Here is a 27,419-nt window from a genome sequence, read left to right on the forward strand (position 1 = left end):
TCGCGGACTTTACATTATAGCAAACTGCTACTGAGGTCAATTTGTAATAGTCAAATTGATAACCTCCTTTTTTGAAGTCGGTTAAAAAGTGCAGAGTAAGATTCAGAGTTACAATTTCGGCCACGCACGAAAACATCCATGTCGGGCTATAATATTTCCTACTTTTTATTTAGCATTTCCGCAAGTTCTTAGTTAAAAATAAAAAAATAAAAACCAAAATTTAGTATAAAACAACTGGATATATTATTTCCATTTACATATAAAAGGAAATTAACAAATTACGAAACTTATATAACACAGTACATCAAAGCTAATATTAATTAGGTATATTTCTAAACTGGCTGAATATTTTGTTAGCTTAGTAAGAATGAGGGACACTACAGGCTACGTTCCCCATAAACAACATAGATGACGCTGACAGATTTAACGTGAAATTACTTATTTTCTCATTTTACTGATACATAATTATTCAAAAATATAATGTAATTGTAGAGGCGTATATACAAATAATTCTTGCATGATATTTGGATCAGATATAGAATTATGTTATTACGTATTTGTGTATTTATTATTTATTTACGTATTTTTTTTCTTGATGATTAATGAAATGATGAAAGGTGATGATGATGAAACCTAAGCCCCCACCCTCGGAGTAGACTCCTACTCCGAACCCCAAACGAATTAACTCAAAAGTCCGCATAAACTTTCGAGTTATAAAGCGTCTTCCTGGCACGAAGCGAAAATAGGCAGATACACTTTGTTTATTGAATACTCCGATATAATAACACTCGCGAATGTCTTCCGACTAACCTAATGCGATAATTAACCACAAAACACCATCATCATCATCATCATCAATTTAAGAGCCACGCTCTTGTCGGTGCAGCATTTTCATGCTACTTTTTAGGGAAAAATAGGGCAGTGGTTTCCCTCTTGCCTTCCGCCCTAAAACACCACTTCGTATTAATTATTTAGATTATTCAATGAAGAAAGCAACTGTCCCGTTCCCGTTTCCCGCCAAAAAGCCTTATTTTGATCAGAAATAATAATTATATATTTTTTCTTTTGCCCATTTGTGGGCCAGGCTAAGATCATAAGACCATGCTGCCTAGTCTTCAGTAGAAATAGTAATGAGTGGAAGATGTGTTGCGCGTGGGTGTCATAACAAGGGTCATCATTTATACCCAATAACAAAGATAAAAGATGCATATGTCTGTTATCCATGAAATTAGAAGGTTAAACGAAGGGGAGGATAAAACCATCTATATTAGGGTATGTGGCCTGGAAAGTCCCTCACTAGAAATGTTACGTTATATAATAACTAATTTAAATATTGAAGCTCAAAATAGGCAGCTCAGCAACATACGTAAATAATGTATATTATGCTGAAGATTATTTATGTCTACTCACAGTATACTATAATAATATTTATCATCAGCTAACATTATACACTATACAGTCATCTAATCATACACCTACCTTATTAAACGTAACATGATTAGAATGAGAGCAAGACACATTATACAGGATGTTAGTGACATCGTAACGAAAACTGAGAGATAAGATAATTCAGAATATAATTCTGAGTTGATATCACGTGGAATTTTCCATCGCAAAAGTATGGAACTGAAATAATTAAAAAAAAAACACAATTCCACTTGATATCAACACAGAATCATGGTTTGAATCACCCCCTTCAGTATCCGTTACGGTGTCACTAAACCCATACATATTCCTATGGCTACCTGTACGTATTTGTACGGGGTGTAAGTGACATCGTAACGAAAACTGAGGGAGGATGATTCAGTTCATTATTCTGAGTTGATATCAAGTGGAATTTTCCATAGCAAAAGTATAATATATTTGAAAATAATTTAAAAACATATGGAAAATTCCACTTGATATCAACTCAGAAAAATGAGCTGAATTATCCCCTTCAGTATTCGTTACGATGTCACTTACACCCTGTATATGGTACAGTGTAGTGCGAAAGAGGTGGAAGATATGTCTCTTTCGTACTAGGTGTTATGCAGCCTAGTACAAAAGAGATGGGACATATTGTTACTTTAAACATGTTACGCTTTAAATAAGGTATATTTATGTAAAAAATATTACATAAAACTACCACCGAAAGTTAATACTAATATATTATAGTGGAAAATTATACAATTATACAGCACTAAAAAATAGGCATTATAAAATTTATATACTTGTCTTTTAAAATTAAAAATGCAATTATAACATTTCAATATACAAAAAATCTATTATAATCTAGATTGTTAACAAAAATAGTAATAATTAAAAGAGGCACGATACATTTCCAGAATTATATTGTCTTATTTTCGCTTAATATCTAATAATTATATTTTGTTCTGTTCGAGGCAAGAATATGTATGGCGAGCAAATATATAAGTACGGCATATAACCCGGGTGCTTTCAAGGCCAGAGTGCACAGGCACCTTCGCTGTCAATCATCCGTCTTATTCCTTTTCGGCGGATAGCAAAATGACAGGTATAACTTAAAATAAAATTAGGTGTCTTTTGGAATTAGAACCATTCCTTTTGTATATAAGAAACATGTAAACAATGCTATATAATAATATATACATACAAATTCTATAGCACTTTCTATTTGTACGATAAAAAAATACAAATAAAAAGTGCCCATATGCAATAGAAACATTATACTATCACAGATTATATATTTATTGCGTAATTGACATTTATTTGAATACTCTATTTCTACCTTACGCAACATAACTTCACGTGAAATAAAAAGTGTACGCTAAAAATAGCCTAATAGCCTAAAAGTTTGGATTACTAAGTACGGTCACGAGCATTAATATGTATACACTTTGGTACCATATCACATTAACTTTTTGACAAATTGAACTGTAAGTCTCACTAAATGTCAAATATGTTAGTCCGACAGAGTCCTAAAGTGGGTACATTATATTGCTCATGACTGTACGTATATTTTTAAAGAATAGGGGGTAGATTTTTTAAAGTGCCTCTTTACTTAAATAGCTACTTGACAGTTTTCGGATAAGTATTTTAAAAACTACAATAGAAAATCTTAAAATATTTTATTTTCTCGAAAAAGCTTTAAACAGCAGAAAAGAAAACACGTTTCTACAAGTAATTTAAATTTTCGCGCCAAAACTGACATTTTGCGTGACTCACGTGACCAACCACGTGACATTTTGCCCAGTGACGTCATATTTCAACAAACAAAGAAACTGTCAAACAGTGCAACTTGAAACCTGGCAGATAGTTTTTATTTTGTGACCTTCCAACCCGCGAAGGGAAAACCAGCCCAATACAGGTTAGGTCACATACCTCCGAAAATGCTTTACTGATGTGGGTTTCCTCACGATGTTTTCCTTCACCGCTGTGCACGTGATAATAATTTATGATCCAAACGTGAATTCGAAAACAAATTCGACAATCATTGGTTCAGGCCTGTGCTGGATTAGAACCTGCGACCTCAAAGTGGGAGGCAAGCATTCTACCAACTGAGCTACCACGGCAAACCATTCTTTACGTAGTATTATTCATTATTTTATGACAATGCTGGATGCCAATTTAGTCAAATGATATATACTGAAACATCCTTAAAAAAAATCCATGAAACGCGTGGCACTTTAAAAAAATCACCCTAGTTCATTATTATTACAAAATTTGTGTACATATTTTGTGCAGGTTAGAATATGTTTGGATAGTTTAAAAGGATTTAAGTTTCATGGGAAGGCATAATTTTTAATTACGTAAAAGGAGGGTGTATTTACTGTAGTAATAATTTAAATGTACGCCTATCGGCAGATCACAGCGGTCTTATTATCTTTGTAACATCTACCCACTGCACCTGTGTGTCACAATGATTTGAATTTGAGTGAATAGGTTTATAGTGGTGCTAATTCCGACGAACAAAACTAACACCCGGATCCTAAGATTTGACTTCCAACCTTCCTCCACTTCGTCCTTAGTTGAGTTGACCTCAAGGTCTTCCCAAATCAGCTCAAAATCGGTATTCTTAAACGCTCATCTTTACATGAAATACGTACTTGTATGGTTACCTGTACGTATGTCACGAGCATTAATATGTATGCACTTTGGTACCATGTCACATTAACTTTTTTGACAAATTGAACTGTAAGTCTCACTAAATGTCAAATATGTTAGTGCGACAGAGTCCTAAAGTGGGTACATTATATTGCTCATGACCGTATACGTACGGGGTGTAAGTGACAACGAAATCTGAGGGGGATGATTCAGATCATTATTCTTTACTTTTGCGATGGAAAATTCAACTTGATATTAACTCAGAATCATGGACTGAATAATCTCCCTCAGTATTCGCTGTATACATCCCATGCTGGGCACAGGCCTCCTCAACCGGAGGGGGTCTGGAGCATACTCCACCACGCTGCTCCACTGCAGGTTTTGGGCATTTGGGTTAGTAGCTCAACGTGCCTTCTGAACCACGAAATCATTTTATTTCTCCGGACAACCAGGTGGTTTAGCCTGCAGTGTCCTAGCCAAACAAAGGACAGTCTCACAAAGTGATTTCCGAAAGTGTCCCCAACGGGAATCGAACCCGAACCTACAGATCATGAGGCCAATGCTCTAACCACTAGACCATGGAAGCTGCTTCATTAACTCGTGTTTACTCCAGTAAGACATGACGTCATTATTTTCGTATTATTATGTTGGCAGTACGATATGCTCGACTCCAGTGAGTGAAGTACTGAAGTCGAGGGCGGAAATGTCAACTTAAATACTGCCGAGTGCCAGCAAATGGAGCAAATGGAAGACTATAGAATTCCAGGGTAGTGGTAACCCGAAGTATGTAGCTGCTGGCCTTAGCATGGACAACAAGATGGGAGATGATAGCGCCATGGAATGTGTCAGAATGTACAACGGAAGAATCAGGTTAATATTTTTCATACATACATAAACTCACGCCTATTTCCCACCGGGGTAAGCAGAGACTATAGAATTCCATTTGCTTCGATCCCGACACACTTCTCTTGCTTCCTCCACATACATCAATCGCTTCATACACGCACGCCGGTTCAGAGTAGATCGTATTAAACCTAAGGACATCTCCAATTTGGTCATCGTAAGTCCTTCTCGGTCTTCCTCTGTCAGCCCTACCATCAACTCTCGCTTTATATACCGCTTTTGCAATTCTTAGAATGCGGGTGTTCATTTTAATTTAGTTTGTCCTTTTAAATACTGCCGTCCTTTACTTACAATAAGTGCAGAAAGAGAAAGAGTTAGTTTAGGAACTAGAAAATAAAAATTATTGTGTAAATACAAAAAAAAAGATAAAAGACTGACTGAGTTTCTGTAAGTATGCATATGTGTGTATGGCCATCTACGTGCTAAGTGAGGCCGTGTACTGTAGCAGGGTGGCCAGGCCTGCTCTGCCGACCACTCGAGTGTTGTTACCAGTGACGTGATCATTTATATGCGCGTTGTGGAGCTCTGACACTTGCGTGGAGCAAGCTGCCGCCGGATCCCCGGAGCCATCGAGGCTGCCTATCCTGGAATTAAAAAAAAATACAACTATATAATGCACAGACTACACAGAGTGTTAGTGACATCGTAACGAAAACTTTGAGGGATGATTCAGACCATGATTCTGAGTTGATATCAAGTGGAATTATCTTCCCAAAAGTGAAAATAATAAAAAAAAAATACTAAAATTTTCATGACTTCCGACAGGAAATTCCACTTGATATCGACTCAGAGTCATCATCCCCCTCAGTATTTACTAACACCCATACCTACTCGTATGGCTATCTGTATGTACAGTCATGAGCAATATAATGTACCCACTTTAGGACTCTGTCGCACTAACATATTTGACATTTAGTGAGACTTACAGTTCAATTTGTCAAAAAAGTTAATGTGACATGGTACCAAAGTGTATACATATTAATGCTCGTGACCGTACTTGTATGGGGTGTAAGTGAGATCGTAACGAATACTGAGAGGGATGATTCAGCTCATCACTCTGAGTTAATATCAAGTGGAATTTTCCACAATTACAATACTACATAAATAATATTATATTTTTTACAATATTAACAGCGGGTAAATCGGTGTAGAGGTCCAGCCAGAAATGTCTGACGTGATTTTCTTTCTTCTTCTTGGTGCGGCTGTTTACAGCATTTCATCATCATCAGCCCATTAACGTCCCCACTGCTGGGGCACGGGCCTTCCCTATGGATGGATAGGGAGATCGGGCCTTAAACCATCACGCGGGCCCAGTGCGGATTGGTGGTTATTAACGACTGCTAATGCAGCCGGGACTAACGGCTTAACGTGCCTTCCGAAGCACAGAGGAGCTCGAGATGAAAACTTTTTTTTTTGTGGTCACCCATCCTATGACCGGCCTTTGCGAAAGTTGCTTAACTTCAACAATCGCAGACCAAGCGCGTTAACCGCTGCGCCACCGAGCTCCTACTAAGTAGCAATTTCCTCCAAACTTACCAGAACTCGTTTCCGGGATGCGCGTTCCCGTCCCAGGGGTAAGTCATGACGAGCAGCTTGCCAGCATGCTCGCCTGTAAGCTTGGCTGACGGCTCGCGGTTCTCCAGCTGCACGTTTATACCGCCTAATAAAAAAGTAAAGAAACTTTATTGGTTTTAATAATAAGCTACTTGACAACTTTTTTCAGTCAAAGTCAAACTTTTTATACGAAACTTTTTTGACCTGACTTTTTTATTTGCCTTGGCGTGAATTGGCTTCATTCTTTAAAAAAATCTGACCTGGCCATGGAGAGCGCTGCTGTCACCCGGTACAAAATTTAAAACAACAGGCCTGACGGTGCCCAGTTGAGCGCGAACCTCGGCTCAGGGCGTCGTCTGAGAGGATAATATTTGAAAGATTTATCGAACCTAGTGGGTCGATAGCGATAAGCGCTGAATGAGGGAAATCGTCGACCACGCCGGCGGGGTCGGTATCGAAGTTCTGAAGTTTTTGTTGTCGCGAGCTGATTGGCCGCGTCTATGACTAGAAGGACGTTGACCAAATTTGAGATGTCCTTAGAAAAGGTTCAGTACGATCTACTCTGCACCAGCGCGCGCGTAAGTATGAATCGGTTGATGAATGTGGAGGAAGCAAGAGTAACGTGTCAGACATAAAAAAAAATCAAGTATGATAAAAATCGAATTAGCATAAAAAATATAATCGATATACGTAGTAGTTAAGTTTGAGTCCAAGTCAGAATACGTATTTAAATATTCATACGTTTCATAATGAAACCCATATCGATAAAATCAAAGACGTTCCTCTACACCATCATCATCATCAGCCGTACGACGCCCACTGCTGGGCATAGGCCTCCCCCAAGGAACTCCACAACGATCGGTCCCGCGCTGCCCGCATCCAACGGCTTCCCGCGACCTTCACCAGATCGTCGGTCCACCTTGTAGCGGGCCTACCCACCGAGCATCGTCCGACGCGTGGTCGCCATTCCAGAACCCTTCCGCCCCAGCGGCCATCGGTTCTCCTCGCTATGTGTCCTGCCCACTGCCACTTCAGCTTTGCAATTCTCCGAGCTATGTCGGTGATTTTAGTCCTCTACACCATAAGAATAAAAAGGAAGTCAGGATCAAAACAAATGGAATTCCATAGTCTCTGCTTACCCCATATAGAAATAGGCTTGAATTTATGTATGTATGTACTATCGAAAGTCAAGGTATCTACAGTTCGACAGCAATATAAGACGGTAATACAACAATTGTACCTCTTGGATGCCTCTTGCTTTCGAAGAATATCTTCTTCTCCGATATCGGTTCCCCTTCTGGACTCGTAGCGTTTGTGAATAATGCTGTTGAAATAAAGAAATTAGATCCTTAAGAATAAGAATAAAATACAGAGAGAATTAAATCGAAAAATTAAGTTCCTTTTTTTTCCTTTTGCCCATTTGAGGGTCAGGCTAAGATCATAAGACGATGCTGCCTAGTCTACAGTACAAAATTGCGTTCCAATCATTGCAGAAATCAGCTTCATAATCATAATGCTTCTTTAGGTCTTTTATCGTCACACTTAAAAAATACGAATTTAACATTTTTTTTAAATCATATTTATATGTACTTTTAGCAATCCTTGATATATAAACGTATCTGTATTCTAAAATATAGTTTGAATATATATTTAAAGAAAAATTCAAGTAATATATTGCTATTATATTACTTGAAATTTATTACTACTACTTACTGATGTAAGTTTGTACTCGTTACATGAGCCATGTCAGGGTTGATGAGGTTGGTAATCCACCTCACAACCAACACGATAGAACAACAGCATACTTACCCAAGATGCCGCTACTGGGAGCGATGTAAGCGAAGTTGACATCAGAGACGTGGTTAAGGTGGTCCTTCTTCAGTAAAGCTCGGATCCTCTCCAGGAATGTAAGGACATACACATCCACTTGATGAGGGGATATCTTCCAGACTCCTAGACCTGGGGACGTGTTAACGTGTTGAATTACAATACGAAAAATTAGGTACAGTCATGAGCAATATAATGTACCCACTTTAGGACTCTGTCGCACTAACATATTTGACATTTAGTGAGACTTACAGTTCAATTTGTCAAAAAAGTTAATGTGACATGGTACCAAAGTGTATACATATTAATGCTCGTGACCGTACAGAATCACTGCGTCTACTCTACATTCATCATCTCCCTAGCATTGTCCCGTTTTTCACAGGGTCCGCTAACCTAACCTGAATATTTGACAGGTCCGGTTTTTTACACAAGCGACTGCCTGTCTGACCCAACCCGCGAAAGGAAAACCAGCCCCACCACAGGTTAAGTCACACACATCCGAGAATGCATTTCTCAGGAACGTGGGTTTCCTCACGATGTTTTGTTACCACTGGGCACGTGATAATCATTTATGATCCAAACATGAATTCGAAAACAATTTCGACATATTTTTGTTTTGGCCTGTGCTGGGTTTCGAACCTGTGACCTAAAAGTGAGAGGCAAGCGTTCTACCCTACATTGGGGGCGAACGAAAATTACAGAGCGCATTCAGTTCAGCTGCTTATCATACCGGGCATGTCGTAAAGATCGACAGAGGGATCTTATCCTCTTCTGTAAGGGTTCCGTTTTTCTTTTTAAGGTTCGGAACCCCAAAAAATACGTGCCGTAACAGAAGTCCACGATGACAGTCGCTGGCGAGAAGTTTCTTTTTCCGTAGCCTATTTTATGTCCCACTGCTGGTCAAAGGCCTCCCCTTGGTGTCAGGTTATTTTTTTGACGTGACTTATTGTAGATTTGCCGCAGATGGCATTAACTACTTGGCCGGACAAATGGGCTGGGCGTCAGGTTGGGTCATGGGTGGCCACTGCAATTTTGTCCAATTCGTCGCTGACGTCGCTAACTGACGTATCTGATTTTTTTAGCTAATCTGATTTGCATCTTTTGTCAATAAGACACAAATTAATTGTACCTAAAAATTTCAAATACGCCAGTTTGCAAAGTCAACCACGAATTGTCTACGGAGAGTCTGCGACCTGGACACCCCCTTCCCGACATAAAAGCTGGATTCCGTCTTGGGCGTCCCCTTGTCGAAGCGTAAAAGTTAGTTGGTAAATCAGACTCACCAGCCCCAATAATGTTGACAAATGCGTCCCTCCCCTCCTCGGCGGCTCTCGCCTCAGCCTCCAACAAGGCGCATTCACAAGTGATAGTCAACCTCTTGTAATACACCTCGTTGTCAAACAAGTGGTTGGAACGAGGCACCTTGACATAACGCTCCGTGTAGCGCGCCTCCTCTGGTTTATCTTGGACGGATACGTAGGATGTAAGTTCTTCGTATGTGTAGCTATGGACCTGTAAACACAACAGTTTAGTCAACGACATAATACACATCCCAACACCGACCTAAACCAATGATTTTCAAAACGATGCACTTTCCAGGTCATTAGATAGCGCTGCATACCTTTCACGTAACTGAATACACATAAACAGCCTATATAGTATGTAGTAGTGTTTATGTGTATTTAGTTACGTGAAAGGACGTATATAGTATATACGTCCCACTGTCACAGGCCTACCCTCAATCAACCGGAGGGGGTATGGAGCATACTCCACCACGCTGCTCCAATGCAGGTTGGTGGAGGTGTTTTTACGGCTAATAGCCGTGACCACCGGCTTAACGTGCACGGAATCATCTTACTTTTTCGGACAATCAGGTGATTCAAGCTCCGAAGCACGGAATCATCTTACTTTTTCGGACAATCAGGTGATTCAAGCCTGAAAAGTCCTTACCAAACAAAGGACACAAAGTGATTTCGACAATGTCCCCATCGGGAATCGAACCCGGACCTCCAGATCGTGAGCCTAACGCTCTAACCACTAGACCACGGAGGCTGTTAACTAAATACAAATATACTTTATTGCACCAAAATAAAAAGAAATCATTACAAAAGACTCTTAACTAAGTACATGGCAAATGGCGACTTTATCGCTTAAAGCGATTAGGAATTACCTAAATGATGTATGTCGAATTTGTTTTCGAATTCATATTTCGATCATAAATGATTATCACGTGCTCAGCGGTGAAGGAAAACATCGTGAGGAAACCCGCATTCCCGAGAAATGCGATTCGGAGGTATGTGACCTAATTTGTATTGGGCTGGTTTTCCCTTCGCGGGTCGGAAAATCAGACAGGCAGTCGCTTCTGTAAGAAACCGGACCTGTCGAATCTTCAGGTTAGGTAAGCGGACCCTGTGGAAAAACAGGATAACGCTAGGGAGGGGATGGTTTTCGATTTAATGTTTGAATCATAAGGTAATTTCGATTGATTGTTTTCAATAATTTGTCATATTTATTTTATATTTGGGATCTATAAAAAAAAATACTAAAATTTTCATGAATTTTCCGACACGAAATTCTACTTGATATCAGTATCATGGTCTGAATCACACCCTGTATAACACGCCAAAGGTAATGTAACTAACCCCATCCTGACAGCAAAAAATCAAATATAGTTTATTGCACACACACACAGAACATACAAAAATTTACAAAACAAATAACTACAGGACAAACATGCAGCCTTATTGCTCTGATGCAAGTTCTTCCAGGGGACCACCACCACGAATCGATTATAAAAAATACAACCACAGGAGCCGTGGTAGCCCAGATGGTAGAACGGTTGCCTCTCACTCTGAGGTCGCTTCGAATCCAGCACAGCCCTAAACCAATGATTGTCGAATTTGTTTTCGAATTCATATTTCGATCATAAATGATTATCACGTGCTCAGCGATGAAGGAAAACATCGTGTGGAAACCCACATCCCCGAGAAATGCATTTTCGGAGGTATGTGACCTAACCTGTATTAGGCTGGTTTTCCCTTTCGCGGGTTGGAAGGTCAGACAGGCAGTCGCTTCTGTAAAAAAACGGACCTGTCATATCTTTAGGTAAGGTGAGCGGACCCTGTGAAAAATGAGAGCCTTCCGGTACAAAATTTAAGACAACAGGCCTGACGGTGCCAAGTTGGGCGCGAACCTAGGCTCAGGGCGTCGTCTGAGAGGGAGAATATTTGAAAGAAAGAATCGATAGTGGTCGATAGCGATAAGCGCTGTATGAGGTTGGTCATCCACCTCACAACCCACACGATAGAAGAGAGTCAAGAAGTCCAGAATTAACCCCTCACCTGGTAGAACTCGGCCCACATCTGGCGCCACATATGCTTCGCCGACTGGTTGTTCCTGACATAGGTCGTCTTTAACACGTTCAGGCATGTGGTTGGCGTAACCTCTTCACCGTAACCGTTCTCTAGACAATTCTGTTGTTCCGTTATCAACACGTCTTCGTATTCCATTCGGAATTCCCTTTCAAAACGCGGACCGATTATACCTGTGTGTTTATAAAGGATGTTTTGGAAAAAAAAACAAAGTGACTATATATTGGGGATTTTTTTAGTAGGCTGTGTAGGGTTAAAAAGGCCACGTCGAAGCAATTCACCTAAAAATCAATATTTCTATTTGACATTTCTTGTGTTGACATTGCGCACTTACTTTTATATGCGCAAATGTCAAATTGCAATAATGACCCCGATTCCTGCAGACACACCATCTAATTTTATTTCAAGTTATACCCGTCATTTTCTTATACGCCGAAAAGGAAAGGGACGGATGATTGGCAACTGTTAATTTTAAAACGAATGAATAACCCGGGCGAATAAAATAGGCATCTCGCTCATATGCAACCCATTTGACGTGCGCCGTCAACTTAATTCTGTCGGGTTATTGGCCAAAATAAAAATTTGGAAGGACTTTTTAAATTTATGTTTTTTCAGCGGATAAGAAAATGACAGATATAACAAAATAAAATTAGATGGTGGGTATAGGAATTGTTTCGAAGTGGCATTTTTGGAACCCGAGCCTGACAGTTTTTCCAGATTATCCTCGTTTCATATGCAAGTTTCGCGTGTAGTGAATGTGCCTTGACCACGACGCAAAACGCTATATCCCAAATAAATGGTTTTCTTAGCGTCTGAAGTATACCGAATCGCCAGCACGGCATTTTCGAAAGGCAAATCGGTTTAATGTAGGTGTCGAATGAACTCTTTTTGTTTAGCTTACACAACATATCAAGTAAGTACTGCGCTTAATCGGTGCTTATCTGAAGTGAGGTATAAAATAATGTGTTTTATAAATATTGCTGGTTAAATAATGTAGGGTGTTAGTGGTATGACATCGTAACGAAAAAAGTAAATACATAATCCCAAAATGACATTTATAGAGCATATCCCTTGAGTACTTTGATTTGCCATCATGATAAATTCTTCGGGAATTTTTTTTGGTAGATAGCTTAGGGGCTTTAGCTAACTTACAAACAATTGGGTAGTTTCCTTTGTCAAAGATAAATTATGAAAATCTAATTACTAAATATAAACAGATCTAAACATGAAAAAAAAAAAGTTTTTATTTTTTTTTAACTTATTTATGAACTTTAACCCTGTCGATAGGTTTATGACCTGTCGATAGGTTTATGACCTGTCGATAGGTTTATGAGACACCGTTTTTGATTGTAAAATGTTTATTATTAATTTGAATAAATAAAAAAAAATTAAGAAAAATGTATTTCTATGACGTCACAGCGTGCTTTTTCATACAAAATCCATAGTAATTTCGTGTTTTGACGTTTAGTAAAAAGTAACTGATTTGACTAGTTGGAAAATTATTACCTCAAATCAACTTATGTCAATCCTATACATTTTTATAAATGTTACAATCAATAGGCGTGTTTTAACACTGTATTTGCAGTTAAATGCTGCGCAAAAGGTTATAGTGTAAAGATATGAGCAAAACAATATGTTTGCTTACTCAAATCGCATGGGAAACTGTCAAAATTTAAGAACACTCAACAGTAGCGACACCTGATGGGAGAAATAGGCAGTTTTTATCCTCACTCTAAAAGCAGGGTCTACCCGCTAAACGCGTCGCGCGCGGCCCTAATTATATCGAGGTCTTCGATCAATAGACGTAACGAGTGCTATCTACTTAGATAGACGTCGTAAGGGTTAGTGCAATTTCTCGAAACTGAGATTTTGCCTATCAATTGCAAGGTTTATGTGAACAAAAAAACAGACCAATGACCAAAGATGATTTGATGTCTGCAAAGGACCAAGGAAAAACCATTGAAAATCTTCAATTTTATAACCGAAACCAACATAAACTGGCAAAAACACAAAAGCAAACAAAAATCTGATCCTACCCTCAAATTTAACCGAACCTAACCTCAAAATCTTAACCTAACCCAGCACCCTTTAATCGCAGTGCTTACCTCATAGAACTCAGCCCACATTTTCCTCCAATTTCGCCTCTCTTCGCCCACTATTGGGCTTGGGCACTTCTTCTTGGAACCAGTAGGAGTAGGGGGGTTGTTACTCCCATAACCATTGGCTACGGTATTCTGTGGCTTAGTAATCAAGGCATCTTCGTATTCCATTCGAAACTTGCGTTTGAAACGGGGACCGATCACACCTGTAAGTCATTTTGGAGTTGTGCTTTTGAACCTCAACCTGACAGAGGGCAGCAGTAACTTTCATTACTATTCAGAGGCCGAGGACAGAAGTCCTTTTAAATTTACTAAACATAATTATAGGGTTGTTTTAGATTTGTGCTTAAAATAATAACAATACGAGCTTATTATAAATAGAATATCTCCTCCAGCGCGCCACACTGAGGCAGAGCGCCCAAAACTCTGGCTGTATTTCCCCTCTGAACTGCCAGGCCTATTCTCTGCGCAAAACAGCTGCCAGCTCTCGGCAGCTGCTTAAAATTGACGTGTTCTCTAAATTTTATGCTTGTCGATTAACTGTCCCCTTCGCTTTCGGCGGATAAGAAAATGACAGGTATAACTTGAAGTAAAATTAGATGGTGTCTACGATCATGTTGTCATCATCAGCCCATTAACGTCCCCACTGCTGGGGCACGGGCCTTCCCTATGGATGAATAGGGAGATCGGGCCTTAAACCATCACGCGGGCCCAGTGCGGCTTGATGGTTATTAACGACTGCTAATGCAGCCGGGACCGACGGCTTAACGTGCCTTCCGAAGCACGGAGGAGCTCGAATTGAAAACTTTTTTTTGTGGTCACCCATCCTATGACCGGCCTTCGCGAAAGTTGCTTAACTTTAACAATCGCTGACCGAGCGCGTTTACCGCTGCGCCACCGAACTCCTCACGATCATGTCTATTACCATCATATTCAGTATATCAAGCTGCGCCGACCTATCTAATTGGTATATATTTATCTTTATTAGTTTCGAAGTCACGGTAAGCATTCAGGCCGTTATGTTTAGTAATTTGGACAGAATAGCCTACTTGACAACATAGTCAAATGAGATACTTTTTATTTTTTTTAAAGTAAAATTCGAATCGGGGCCATTATTAGTTCAAAAATGATCAAATGTCCTTTTAGCGTATGAGGCTCCCCCCTATTTTTACCTTCCCTGGGTGATACCTAATCTAATCTAGCCTATAAGATCCCACTGCTGGGCAAAGGCCTCCCCTTCCCACGCTGAGCGGTGGGCACGGGTCGTCACGCATTGGGTGCCTCATGACGGGTACAGGCGTCGTGGTAGACCTCGAAAGAGCTGACGTGACGACTTGGACGCTTGCCAGAGGGACTGGCCGGAGTACGCACAGGACCGCGAAAAATGGGTAATACCTACTTACCAATAATAACTGCCTCAGTTTCTATGTCATCTTCTTTCACCTTAGCCTTGTTATGTCTCGTACCGTCGTTAATGCAAGCGGTATGCCCACTTACGTACACCATAGAGGAAATTTTGAGTTCATCATAGCTCAGACAGTTCTCTAGGACTAATGGTGGCTTCTGTTGGAGTGTTCCTATCGCTTCCCATCCGTCTTTGCTGGAAAAATAAATAAAATATTACACAAGTACATACAGGGTGTGTTAGTGCTACATTTTTAAGGAAAAATAGGGCAGTGGTTTCTACTGGGCAATGGTATATACGAGTATGAGCCATAATCATCATCGTTAATTTAAGAGCCACGCTCTTGTCGGTGCAGCATTTTCCATGCTACTTTTTTAGGGAAAAATAGGGCAGTGGTTTCCCTCTTGCCTTCCACCCCGCAGTACTCTGTCTGACGCGAGTGGGATGGCGCCCAGAGTAGTCTATTTCAAACCCGTACTAGGACTCCTGTCCTCCGCATCTGAATAGTACTGATAGTTGCTGCTGCCCTCTGTCAGGTTAAGGTTCAAAAGCACAACTCCAAAATAACTTGCTGGTGAAATCGGTCCCCGTTTCACACGCAAGTTTCGAATGGAATACGAAGATACCTTGATTACTAAGCCACAGAATACCGTAGCGAATGGTTACTCTCTGTCAGGTTCCAGGTTGCAGTCCCTGTGACCTGTCCTTTCCGTCCTGCATAATTACTATAAAATATCACACATCACTAATTTAAAGAGCCACACTCTTGTCGGTGTAGCATTCTCCATTCCTTCACGTCCTTATAAGACACGACGTTCGCCTTCTCTTTAATCTGTCCCATGTTTAATCTGTGCTCTTCTTGGTCTTCCCCTTCCTCTCTTTCCTTGTAGCTTCCCTTTTATAATGTTTTTAATAAATTCGTCGTGTCTTATTAAGTGTCCAATCATTTTGCCTCTTCCGTCCTCAATAACTCTCAATATTCTCTTCTTTCTCTTTTCCCTTACTCTGACTAGCACCTCCTCATTAGTAACTCTTTTAGTCCAACTTATTCTTTCCATCCTCCTCCAACACCACATTTCAAAGGCCTCGAGTCTCTCTCTGTCTTTCTGAGTCAGCGTCCACGTTTCACAACAGTAGAGGGCTACAAAATATATGTTTTTTTAAATATTTAATACTTACTCCTCCTCCCCAGTCAGCAGTTTATACTTGTCCCGAGGACCCATGAACACGACAGCTCGCTTCTTCAGGAGTCTGTCGATAAACTCAGGCACTGTCATTTCTTTGTAGAGAGCCTTCTCTATGCTTGTGCCGAATTCCCTGTTGAATGTAAAAACACGTTTTATTTTTTGACGTGACTTATTTTAGATTTGCCGCAAACTAAATACTTAGTAACTTAATGTACAGTCATGAGCAATATAACGTACCCACTTTAGGACTCTGTCGCACTAACATATTTGACATTTAGTGAGACTTACAGTTCAATTTGCCAAAAAAGCTAACGTGACATGGTACCAAAGTACACCCTATTGTACTACATGGAATGCAATAAATAATTGAGAATTGAGAATTGAATTGAATTGAACAAATTATAACGATGCTGCACAGCCTCCGTGGTCTAGTGGTTAGAGCGTTAGGCTCACGATCTGGAGGTCCGGGTTCGATTCCCGATGGGGACATTGTCGAAATCACTTTGTGAGACTGTCCTTTGTTTGGTAAGGACTTTTCAGGCTTGAATCACCTGATTGTCCGAAAAAGTAAGATGATTCCGTGCTTCGGAGGGCACGTTAAGCCGTTGGTCCCGGCTATTAGCTGTAAAAACACCTCCACCAACCCGCAGTGGAGCAGCGTGGTGGAGTATGCTCCATACCCCCTCCGGTTGATTGAGGGGAGGCCTGTGCCCAGCAGTGGGACGTATATAGGCAGTTTATGTTATGTTTATAACGATGCTTAGATATAAGATCAAATCCAAAATTAGAGGGCACGGCCAGAGCTAAACAGTATAATATATTTATGTTGTTCTTATGAAGGTCGGAGAAGCAATGAATCAGCGTAAAATGAAAGGAAATACGGAATGGAATGAGAATTTCGAAATTTAAAATGATTGACGGTCAGATCGAAAGGCCAGTATGTGCAAAGTTTGTACTCTGCTACACTATGCTCACCTTTTGTAAGTTAAGAAATGGGTTATTAACAGTAGCACTCGCTCGTGTATGAGTGGGTAAGTAGATGCTACATTCTTCTTTAGTTTGTCTATAGGCCTCCGTTCTTTCAACGTTTTCATTCTGAAAAAAATATGTGACAAGTTAACAAAGACCGTTATATTCTGATTCAATTCTTCTGTTGTAATTTCTCTTACTTGTTTATTGTATATACTCAATACTTGGTTTGTTTATTGTTACTGATGTAGTACATAGTCGTTGTATGAGTCACGTCAGGGGCCTTTGGCGGCTCAATAGTAACCCTGACACCAGGGTTGATGAGCTTGGTAATTCACCTCACAACCCACATGATAAAAGAACAAAATTTCTTTGTATTCTAAAGCAATAAAGAGTATACAAACAAACAAGAAAATCTTTAACTTTTTTTACATTATTCCTCACCTTTATGGTTGTCTGGAAGAAATCGCTTTAAGCTACAAGGCCGCCATTTGCCATTTACTTAGTTAAGAGTCTTTTTGTAAATATTTTTTTTTTATTTTGGTGCAATAATAATTGTATTGTATTGTCAGAATAAGTATATAAAAAGGGTCATCATTTATACCCGAAAACAATGATAAATGATGCATACGTATGTCTATTATCCGTGAAATTAGATGGTTAACGAAGGAAAATGTTTACAACGCCATCTATATTGTTTTTGGGGAGCGTACCCTGGAAAGTCCTTCATTAAAGACATCATCATCATCATCATCAGCCCATTAACGTCCCCACTGCTGGGGCACGGGCCTTCCCTATGGATGTATAGGGAGATCGGGCCTTAAACCATCACGCAGGCCCAGTGCGGAGGAGCTCGGTATCGCAGCGGTTAACGCGCTCGGCCTGCGATTGTTGAAGTAAAGCAACTTTCGCAAAGGCCGGTCATAGGATGGGTGACCACAAAAAAAAAAGTTTTAATCTCGAGCTCCTCCGTGCTTCGGAAGGCACGTTAATCCGTTGGTCCCGGCTGCATTAGCAGTCGTTAATAACCATCATTAAGGACATATTTTTACGTTTTCTTTTCTTTTGCACGCCAACTACTTACCACCTTACAAATAAAAAATAAACCAGGGATGAAGGTGGGTTTAAGTATTTGACAGCCAAGCAAAATTGAATCCAATTATCATACGATTCGACTGGACTTTGTTTGGTTAAACACTAGGGGTGGTATTAATAAACTAATCTCAGCTTCGAGACTGCCGTCAAGATCATGTCAATGTGACAGATCTCATATAAAAACAGAGACTTGAGCATGATCTTGAGGGCAGTCTCAGCTGAGATTAGTTTATTAATACCACCCTAGGACAAAGCTAACCTTGCTTCCTGTGGTTGCCTCAAAACATAATTCTGTTGAAAACAAGAAATAAACCCTTTTTTTATGGATGGGGCTTCGACTTTGCACTGCCTATAGACTATAGACGTTAGGAAAGATGTTAAACTTACCGCATAGTATCAACAGGGAATGGTATAGGGAATTCGTTGCTCTTCCGTATAATTTCCTCTATATCATCAGAGAGCTCCAACCGTGGGATCTCTGTGCACTGTTTCAGCAGTTCATTCGTCTCCTTGCCCATGCTTGGGAAACACCAGTCCGGTTTGCACCTGGAAGTTGATGGTTTAACATGTTCACTGTCTGTATAGTCATTTTGTTTCATTTGTGCCCAGAATGTAAACAAACGACAAAATCACTGAAATCTCGCAATCTTTTTACTTTTTCGCGACTAACCTGACATATATAGCTATAAAATAAACAATATTTTACGGTCACACGCAAAAACTATGAAATATTCACAAAATTACACCAAATTAATGATTTTTTTCGGAACACTAGAAAAGTGAGGTTATCTGTCAAGCATTTTTTTTTTAAATTTTATCGTATTCGTAGCGCTTTCAATGCATTTAGCTCATAGTTCATTTCACAAAATTGAGTGAGTCATTCATTATATTCAGATTGGTGTTGTGGATGATAAATTTATAGGACTGACATGTTAGGTAGACTTTAAAACAGATTTTATAAGGCGCGGTGTCTACTTTTCTTTCTCAAATCAGAACACAATGAAGAACGTATTATTAACGTATTTTTTTTTGGTCCGAGTCAAATGTACGTTTTATAAGACATTCCGCTATTTTTTAAATATTTTTTGAAGATTGTTTCGAAAACGATTATGCCCTGTGATAAAAAAATACATTTTAATAATTCATTACGTTCTATAATATGAGAAAAAAATAGGCACTTTATACCTAAAATTTGATCGAAGTCTAGGGATTATAAATCATGTCATGACAGTCCTACTAATTTATCATCCAAACCTATCTGAATTTATAATGAATGATTCACTCACGTAAGTGGAATGAACTAAGAGCATTGGAACCACTACGAATTCAATTAAATTTAAAAATAAGTTGTTTTTTTTTGTACATGTGTCTTATGAATTTAATAGATAAATGAATCAGTTCCTTTAGAAAGAAATCTAAAACTTTCCCATCCTTAGTTATGTCACAAACGTCACTGGCGGCCATATTGTTTATATTCTGGGCACAAATGAAACAAAACGACTATAGCGGACCCAACTAGTTGGCCACCTAGTTCCGCTCACATGCAACAGATGGCGCCACATTCAATAATGCAGTCTTCAAGCGGTCGTGAAACGCGGTATCGAAGTTTACACGGCAAGACGCATATATATACAACTTTCAACACAACACTAATGGATCGTCCATCCCTAGTCACACTACCAATTTGTGGCTAGCGGAGTACTATGCTCTGTTCGGTACCCCGAAAACATCCTTTAGCGGCAGCACATCCTTGCCGCCAAACTGTCTATGAACCACATGTGAACCAATCAATTTGAAACTCATATACGCATGTGCGTTTGTGAGACTGTCCTTTGTTTGGTAAGGACTTCTCAGGCTTGAATCACCTGATTGTCCGAAAAAGTAAGATGATTCCGTGCTTCGGAGGGCATGTTAAGCCGTTGGTCCTGACTATTAGCCGTAAAAAAACACCTCCACCAACCCGCAGTGGAGAAGCGTGGTGGAGTATGCTCCGTACCCCCTTCGGTTGATTGAGGGGAGGCCTGTGCCCAGCAGTGAGACGTATATAGGCTGTTTATGTTATGTATATGCATGTCCCATATGTGGGGCACATTTTTTCTTGCCCTAGTGTGTCTCTGTACATAAATCCCAATGTGTTTATCAAAAAATGTGAAATGAAAAATGAGAAAAATGTGTGTGTGTGTGTGTGTGTGAAAAATGTGTTTTGCACGTGTGTGGTTGAAGGTGATGGTGGTTTGATATCTAATTTCCAATAATAGGCTACTTGACAACCTAGTCAAATAAGATACTTTTTCGAAACCTCAAGACGAAAGTTTCCTTTGGAGTTTGTATGGAAATACTGTCCTGTGACGTCACCAATAAAAGCGGTCAAACGTCGTACTCATTGTTACTTAATTCATAAATAAAATTCGAAAATAAGTCGAAAAATCAAATGAGATTGATTTTTCATCATCGTAGACTGGCTTCTATTTTTAGATTAGCATTTTATAATTTTCTTTGTGGCAGTCAAACACTGTATATATTTTTTATAATAATATCCATAAACAGTGTGTAAGTGACACCGCACCAAATACTGAGGGGGTGATTCAACTCATGATTCTGAGATATCAAGTGGAATTTTTAGTCCCAAAAGCGATGGAAGTGAAAATATAGATAAAAAATCACTAATATTTTCTTCAGTTGTGCGACGGATATATAATTAGTTACATATTTATTTATTTATATTTAAATGTGTAAAATAAAAGAATCCAAAAACTTACCAGGAAATATTTTGAAAGTTTCTTAACAAGTCCATGTTGTGAGCTCTGCTCTGTAAAAAATAAAAATAAAATATTTTATAACTTAAAATAAAATATTATAGTATAAGTACAAAAAAGTCTAATCCAACAGAATCAAATTTAAATTTTATAAAATGTATTTTTTTTTTATTATTATTATTTATTATAAAAACATAAATGCAACCAAAAAACAAAAATGGCACTGGAAAGGCATGTTTAATGCCTAATCCCATTTTTTTATTTATTATGCTATGGCTAAAAGACAGATCATATATTGGCAGAACAAAAAAAAATAAGTTTTCATCATCAACTGTTAGAAACATACATACATAAACTCACGCCCGTAATCCCTAATGGGGTGGGCAGAGCTACAAGTAATCAAAGACAACTTGCAGCCACTGTTGATATTATGTCGTAAGCTGGATATGATGAACCTTATAGGTGATAAGGGATCAGCCTATGGCCCATAACATTAATCCATCATGTTAGAGGACACAATCCCTCTGTCAGTTTTTACGACATGCCCGGGAAGAGAAGCAGCTGAACGTGTTCTATGTTTTTTATTTGCTCCCAGAACAGCATAGAAGCAACTAAGCTCCCAGAACAGTCAGAAACAATCGTGCCCTTTGGCTTCTTGTTATTATATTAAATTGTGTTTTTGTAATCTCCTGTATAGAACATAAACCAATAAAAAAGCAACCAAACCAACCATAAGCGAACCATTACATATACTGCCTATATACGTCCCACTGCTGGGTACAGGCCTCCCCTCAATCAACCGGAGGGGGTATGGAGCATACTCCACCACGCTGCTCCACTGCGGGTTGGTGGAGGTGTTTTTACGGCTAATAACCGGGACCAACGGCTTAACGTGCCTTCCGAAGCACGGAATCATCTTACTTTTTCGGACGATCAGGTGATTCAAGCCTGAAAAGTCCTTACCAAACAAAGGACAGTCTCACAAAGTGATTTCGACAATGTCCCCATCGGGAATCGAACCCGGACCTCCAGATCTTGAGCCTAACGCTCTAACCACTAGACCACGGAGGCTGTTTAAAAACATTTTTATTTAAATACAGTAAGACAGGGGTTCCTAATAATTTTACAACCTGCGGCGCAATTACAAGTTTAGTATTTTGTAACGGCACCTTGCTCTAGGTAAGTTGTTAGGTTACTTCGAGGGAGATAGGAAAACGCGCGCGAAGTTGGTAGGTACCTACTACCTACGGTCCTACCGTCGTTGTAAAATCAAAATCACGGTCGAAAAAGAGTGACACGACGCTATATTATTTACCGATGCGAGCGCCCAAATATTTACCCGCGAATACCTATTTGTGGTTTCAGATAATGATAGAACTCACGGCGCCACTCTTAACTATCTACGGCGCACCAGGGCGCCCGGCCGCCGCGGCGCACTCTTTAAGAACCCCAGTAAGACATGGGTCTTGAAGAAATCTTTGTGCCTAGAGCAGTGATTTTGTGATGAAATCATATCTTTTTGTGGTTTAAGGAGAGCAGAAGTATCACAAACGTATTTTATAACAAAATATTCCATTAAAAAAAATCATATACAGATATTGCACTTTATTGCACATAGTGTTGCCAGAGAATAAAAAAAAGTGTTAATATTTATATATTTTCAACAGGTGTACCTCAGACTCAGCCTCTTGTGAAGTGAAACTGATAATGTACACATCATATAATATATACCTAGTAGAGTTTGATGTTTATCAGTATTTGAGTCATAGTTATCATTGATTAATTTGCAATCTGTTTTTAGACCAATAAGGCAATTTTTATGAGTAAACATTTTTATCTTATAGATAAAAGGAAAACGTAAGTATCGAGAAATATCAACCTGTAACAGCCTGTCCCAACATGATGGATCTAAAAGGAATTTCTTGAACTATACATTCCCCAATCCACTTATACTGATGCATCAAGGTCACATTGAGATTAGGAAAATCGACGCTATTCCACTAGCTCGGAGTCGTGGTTACCATGGTTACTTCTCAACAACCGCTCGAGATTGTAGTTACCATGGTTACGCCCCACAGATTTGATATTAGACTAAACGATCCTGATCTGCAAGCTCACATCCTTGACGCACCAGGCAGTATGGATTGTAAAGTGTAATTAATGTTTATGAATGTATTCACAACATGATAATACACATAAACAGCCTATATACCTACATCTCACTGCTGAGCTCAGTCCCCCCCTCAAACAACTGTAAAGGGGTATGGAGCATCAGCATACTCCACCACCCTGCTGCTAAGGTGTTTGAGCTTATATCCACGGCTAAAATAAATAAGTGCACACAATCCCTAAGTGTACTATCCAAATTGTTGATGGTGCACAAAGTCACAGAAGTGGATTTTTTATTTATTTATTTTGCAAGTTATATGGTAGGTATTACAGTTGTTGCAATATAAGTAACACCCGGTAAGGGCACCACAATTTTTTTTTTTTTTTTTATCACTGCGATCTGCCATCGACTTGTAAGTCTTTATCAGATAGTTTGTGGTTGTATTTATTTATTTAGAGGTGCAGTCCAGTAATTGCTATCCTCAAGGCTATGTTTTACCGGAATTTGATATTTATTTATTTTCTTTTTTCTAGTCTCTCATCCAGGGAAAGTATATTCCATCTTTTCAGACGTCTCAACTGATTCAGCTGTAGCAGATCTCTAGCTAGCATGTTGGTGTGGCTTTCAAGTCTTTCCTTGTATTTTATACTGTAGCTTACAACTTCCTCTTTAATAGTAGGCATTTCCAGGTATTCATAAATTTCGGAATTCCTTGTGTACCAGGACGCACCGCTTATATCTCTCAGAACCTTGTTTTCGAATCTTTGTAGGATTTCTAGGTTAGAATTACTAGCTGAGCCCCATAATTGAATTCCATAGGTCCAGATTGGTTTGATAATACATTTGTAAACAAGTAGTTTATTGTTTAGAGACAATGGAGACTTTCCACCGAGCAACCAGTAAAATTTTTGGTATTGCAATGCAGCTTCAGTTTTCTTCATTTTTATGTGATGTGCCCAAGTCAGTCTTCGGTCCAAGTGCAGGCCCAAATAGCGGACACAGTTTTGTTTAGGCAGTTGCTCACCTCCCATAGCGACAGAAGCGCAGTCCCCTTTGCGTAGAGTGAATGTTATTTGTACCGATTTTGTAGCACTTGATTTAATCCTCCACCTAAGTAGCCACTGATCAATCTCATCCAATTGTCTTTGAAGTCTCTGTGATGCAACATCAGGATTTTTATGGCTTGCAAGGCAAGCTGTATTATCAGCATAAGTTGCTGTCAGTACATCATTGTTGCACGGCAGGTCAGCTGTGTATATTGAGTACAGCACAGGTCCAAGAACAGAGCCCTGTGGTACAGAAGCTTCAATGTTATAAATATTAGATGTTGATTCACCAACTCTGACTTGGAATTTTCTATCTAAAAGGTATGATTTTAGCACCATGAAGAATGAGTTTGGCAACAAGGTTTTAAGTTTATACAAAAGGCCAGTATGCCAGACTCTGTCAAAGGCCAACAATAATAAAAATATAAGTGGGCCTATGTAACATTAACTTAAAAATTCTTTTACAAACTTAACATATACAATATTTTAGTTATATATTTTTTTTATTTAGTTTTTTTTTATATGTTATACATATATTATGGTTTTTTTTATATATAATAGTCTATTTTTTGTCATTGGCATTTGTTTGTATTTATAAGTATTCATTTTGTAAAAAAGGCTGTAAGCTACCCAAATAAAATAAAATAAAATTTTACAATATACTAGTTATTATCAAATACCTACCTATCTATTTTAAGCTATAATTTTATTATCATATAAAACAACAACTTCAACCAACAACAACAACAACTTCAACTTCTTGAATTTCGAGTTTCATACAGGCACCAAAATTTATATGAAAATATACAGTGTGACCCCATTGCAAAATGTGACGAAATATTAAAGTGATTGATTTTTGGTAAAAAAAATAGTAAAAAAATAAAATGTTTTTATTTGTTTTTTTTTTCTTGGTTATTAAGATTTTATAATGTATTTTTGACCTAGAATACCACCCCATTGTGGCTGCTAGATATCTCGGATCAGTGGATTTGCCTTGGCTTGATAAGCATAAAATGCCTGTCTCACAGGTATTTTTTTACAATTACGAGATTATCAGAAATCGTTATCGTTCTCAATAACTTACATATACATTTCAGAAGACGTTTCAAACTGTAACTACCACCTATTTGCCGGGTAAACTCACCAACAATAAGGGAAATAACAAATCGGTGACTCATAAATAAAGTAGATAAAAATCATCCAATAAAAACTGTTTACGCATTAGGATAAAGCTTTAAGGATTTAGTTCTCCTAATTAATAAATATCTCGTGTTAATTGAAGTAAAAAGATATATTTAAATGTAATAGTAAATAGGAATCTTATAGCGCAGTGGTTAGCAATAAACATGTTGATTTAAAATGTAAATAATACCTACAGCGACCTGCCGTTGGAAGATTAATGCAAAAGATAACAACTTCAATAACTTCATATAAGAAATTTTAAAGAAAATAACATTAATTCGGTGTAATTTGCGAAATTAAACACAATTTGCGAAGAATTCGCACAGATCCACTTTGATAACTTGACACAACTGTTTCTGCATTCCGTTCCAGCAATCGTCAAAAAACTACTTTATTTTCACATAAATATTGCGTGAAAAGAAACGTCAACATCAAATGTCAACATTTATGAAGATAGCTTAGCTTCGTAAATATTTCTGAATTCTTTGTAACTACATTTGGTGTGAAAAGTGCAATAGTCCTTGTAAAAGTGCGTTACGAACAAGTATTTGATGAACCGAGACAAAACCGAGATGACGATAAGCCCCTGAAAATCACAAATTCACATGGCCAAAACCTCAGTATCAAAATCAGTTATTGTTCTGAGAAATCAAATAGTTTCAATGTGACCAACCTTAGAATAAAATGGCGCGTTCGTTTAAATTTAATTAAGAGATTTCACGAATTCACCAGTTTCCCAAGACCGTATGTAAAACACCTAAAAGTAAAAAAAATGCTAAGAATATTAATTAATGGTGGGGCCCTGTATGAATAACAATTAATTAGATAATCAAGCAGTGGCGTCTAGCCAGCTTAGATCGTAAAAGCTAAAAAACAATTTGTAACCTTGAGCTGCATTGCTAATGTATTCAATAATAACTGTATTGTGCCATTCAACTTAGAATCATATTCAACAGCGTTACAGCCTTTTTCAAATGAACATACACTTATATTCCATTTACTTGCGTATTTATAGTGTGTAAATTTACTTCACTACACGCTTTTCTACAAATACCTATTCAAACAGATACCTAAATAATTTAGTATGGTTCACTTAACATAAATTTAAGGGAGTGGGTAGATCCGCAGAAAGAAGATAACTTGCAGCCACTTTTATATACGATGGATATGATATACCATGTGGTCAATAGTCACATCATTAGCCCATAGCCTATAGGTATTACTTGTAAAATGTATGATCCATCGTGTTACAGTTGACATTAATCCATTAAAAATAAATATGATTTACGAGTTTACCGAGATAAACCTCCGTTTTTTTCTTAGTCTACAGTGAGGTGCTTTTCAGTCAGAGCGCAACAAGGGCCTTAAAGTAGGACATCCAATCCGGAATTTCAGAGTTTCATAACTCCGGATAACTTCCTAACACTTTTTACGATATTTCAACTCCAATACTTTAACTCAAAAATTTAAATTCCGAATTTCCTGATCCTGAATCACCACAGATAAAAACAACACGGCCTCCGGGTTACGCGGACGGAACTCGTCTGTTTTTTTATTGTTGCAACAACCCATTGTGTTTTGCATAGTAGGTAACACAAATTATGCGCAACATCTAATTCATATCGTCACGTGTAGTCAACAAGTTGTCATAACTAACAAACAACAACAAGGAAGAGCAACGCGCAAAATAGTTGCAAAGCGGTTTCAAACAACATTGTAAACTGTTTACACCGTGTTTATACATCGGAATTTCAACATAACGATTTGTAATTTTGTTGTTATTTGTCCCAACTAATGCGTTGCAAGGTGGATAGGAAATGTGCCTTATACAGGGTGTTAGTGACGTCGTAACG

General features: G+C 38.6%; 1 protein-coding gene across 5 annotated transcripts; it reads right to left on the reverse strand.

Moving 5' to 3' along the window:
- Positions 1 to 219: 219 nt before the first annotated feature.
- On the reverse strand, positions 220 to 27,093 carry LOC126377533 (uncharacterized). 5 transcript variants are annotated; one of them, XM_050025323.1, is made up of 12 exons: positions 26,863 to 27,093; positions 21,232 to 21,281; positions 18,860 to 19,018; positions 17,384 to 17,503; positions 16,401 to 16,538; positions 15,220 to 15,416; positions 11,688 to 11,890; positions 9,630 to 9,858; positions 8,329 to 8,478; positions 7,760 to 7,843; positions 6,502 to 6,625; positions 220 to 5,549 (listed from the first exon to the last, which is right to left on the reverse strand). In XM_050025323.1, exons 2-12 carry the CDS (start codon positions 21,264 to 21,266, stop codon positions 5,381 to 5,383), a joined length of 1,608 nt encoding a protein of 535 aa, XP_049881280.1. In that variant the 5' UTR covers positions 21,267 to 21,281; positions 26,863 to 27,093; the 3' UTR covers positions 220 to 5,380. The 5 variants fall into 5 exon arrangements, with proteins under 5 accessions (XP_049881280.1, XP_049881277.1, XP_049881278.1 ...); XM_050025320.1 differs by lacking the exon at positions 26,863 to 27,093 and adding an exon at positions 25,761 to 25,925; XM_050025321.1 differs by lacking the exons at positions 11,688 to 11,890; positions 26,863 to 27,093 and adding exons at positions 13,823 to 14,022; positions 25,761 to 25,925.
- Positions 27,094 to 27,419: the final 326 nt, after the last annotated feature.

This window comes from Pectinophora gossypiella, chromosome 23, assembly GCF_024362695.1.
Source record: "Pectinophora gossypiella chromosome 23, ilPecGoss1.1, whole genome shotgun sequence".
Taxonomy (NCBI): Eukaryota; Metazoa; Arthropoda; class Insecta; order Lepidoptera; family Gelechiidae; genus Pectinophora; species Pectinophora gossypiella.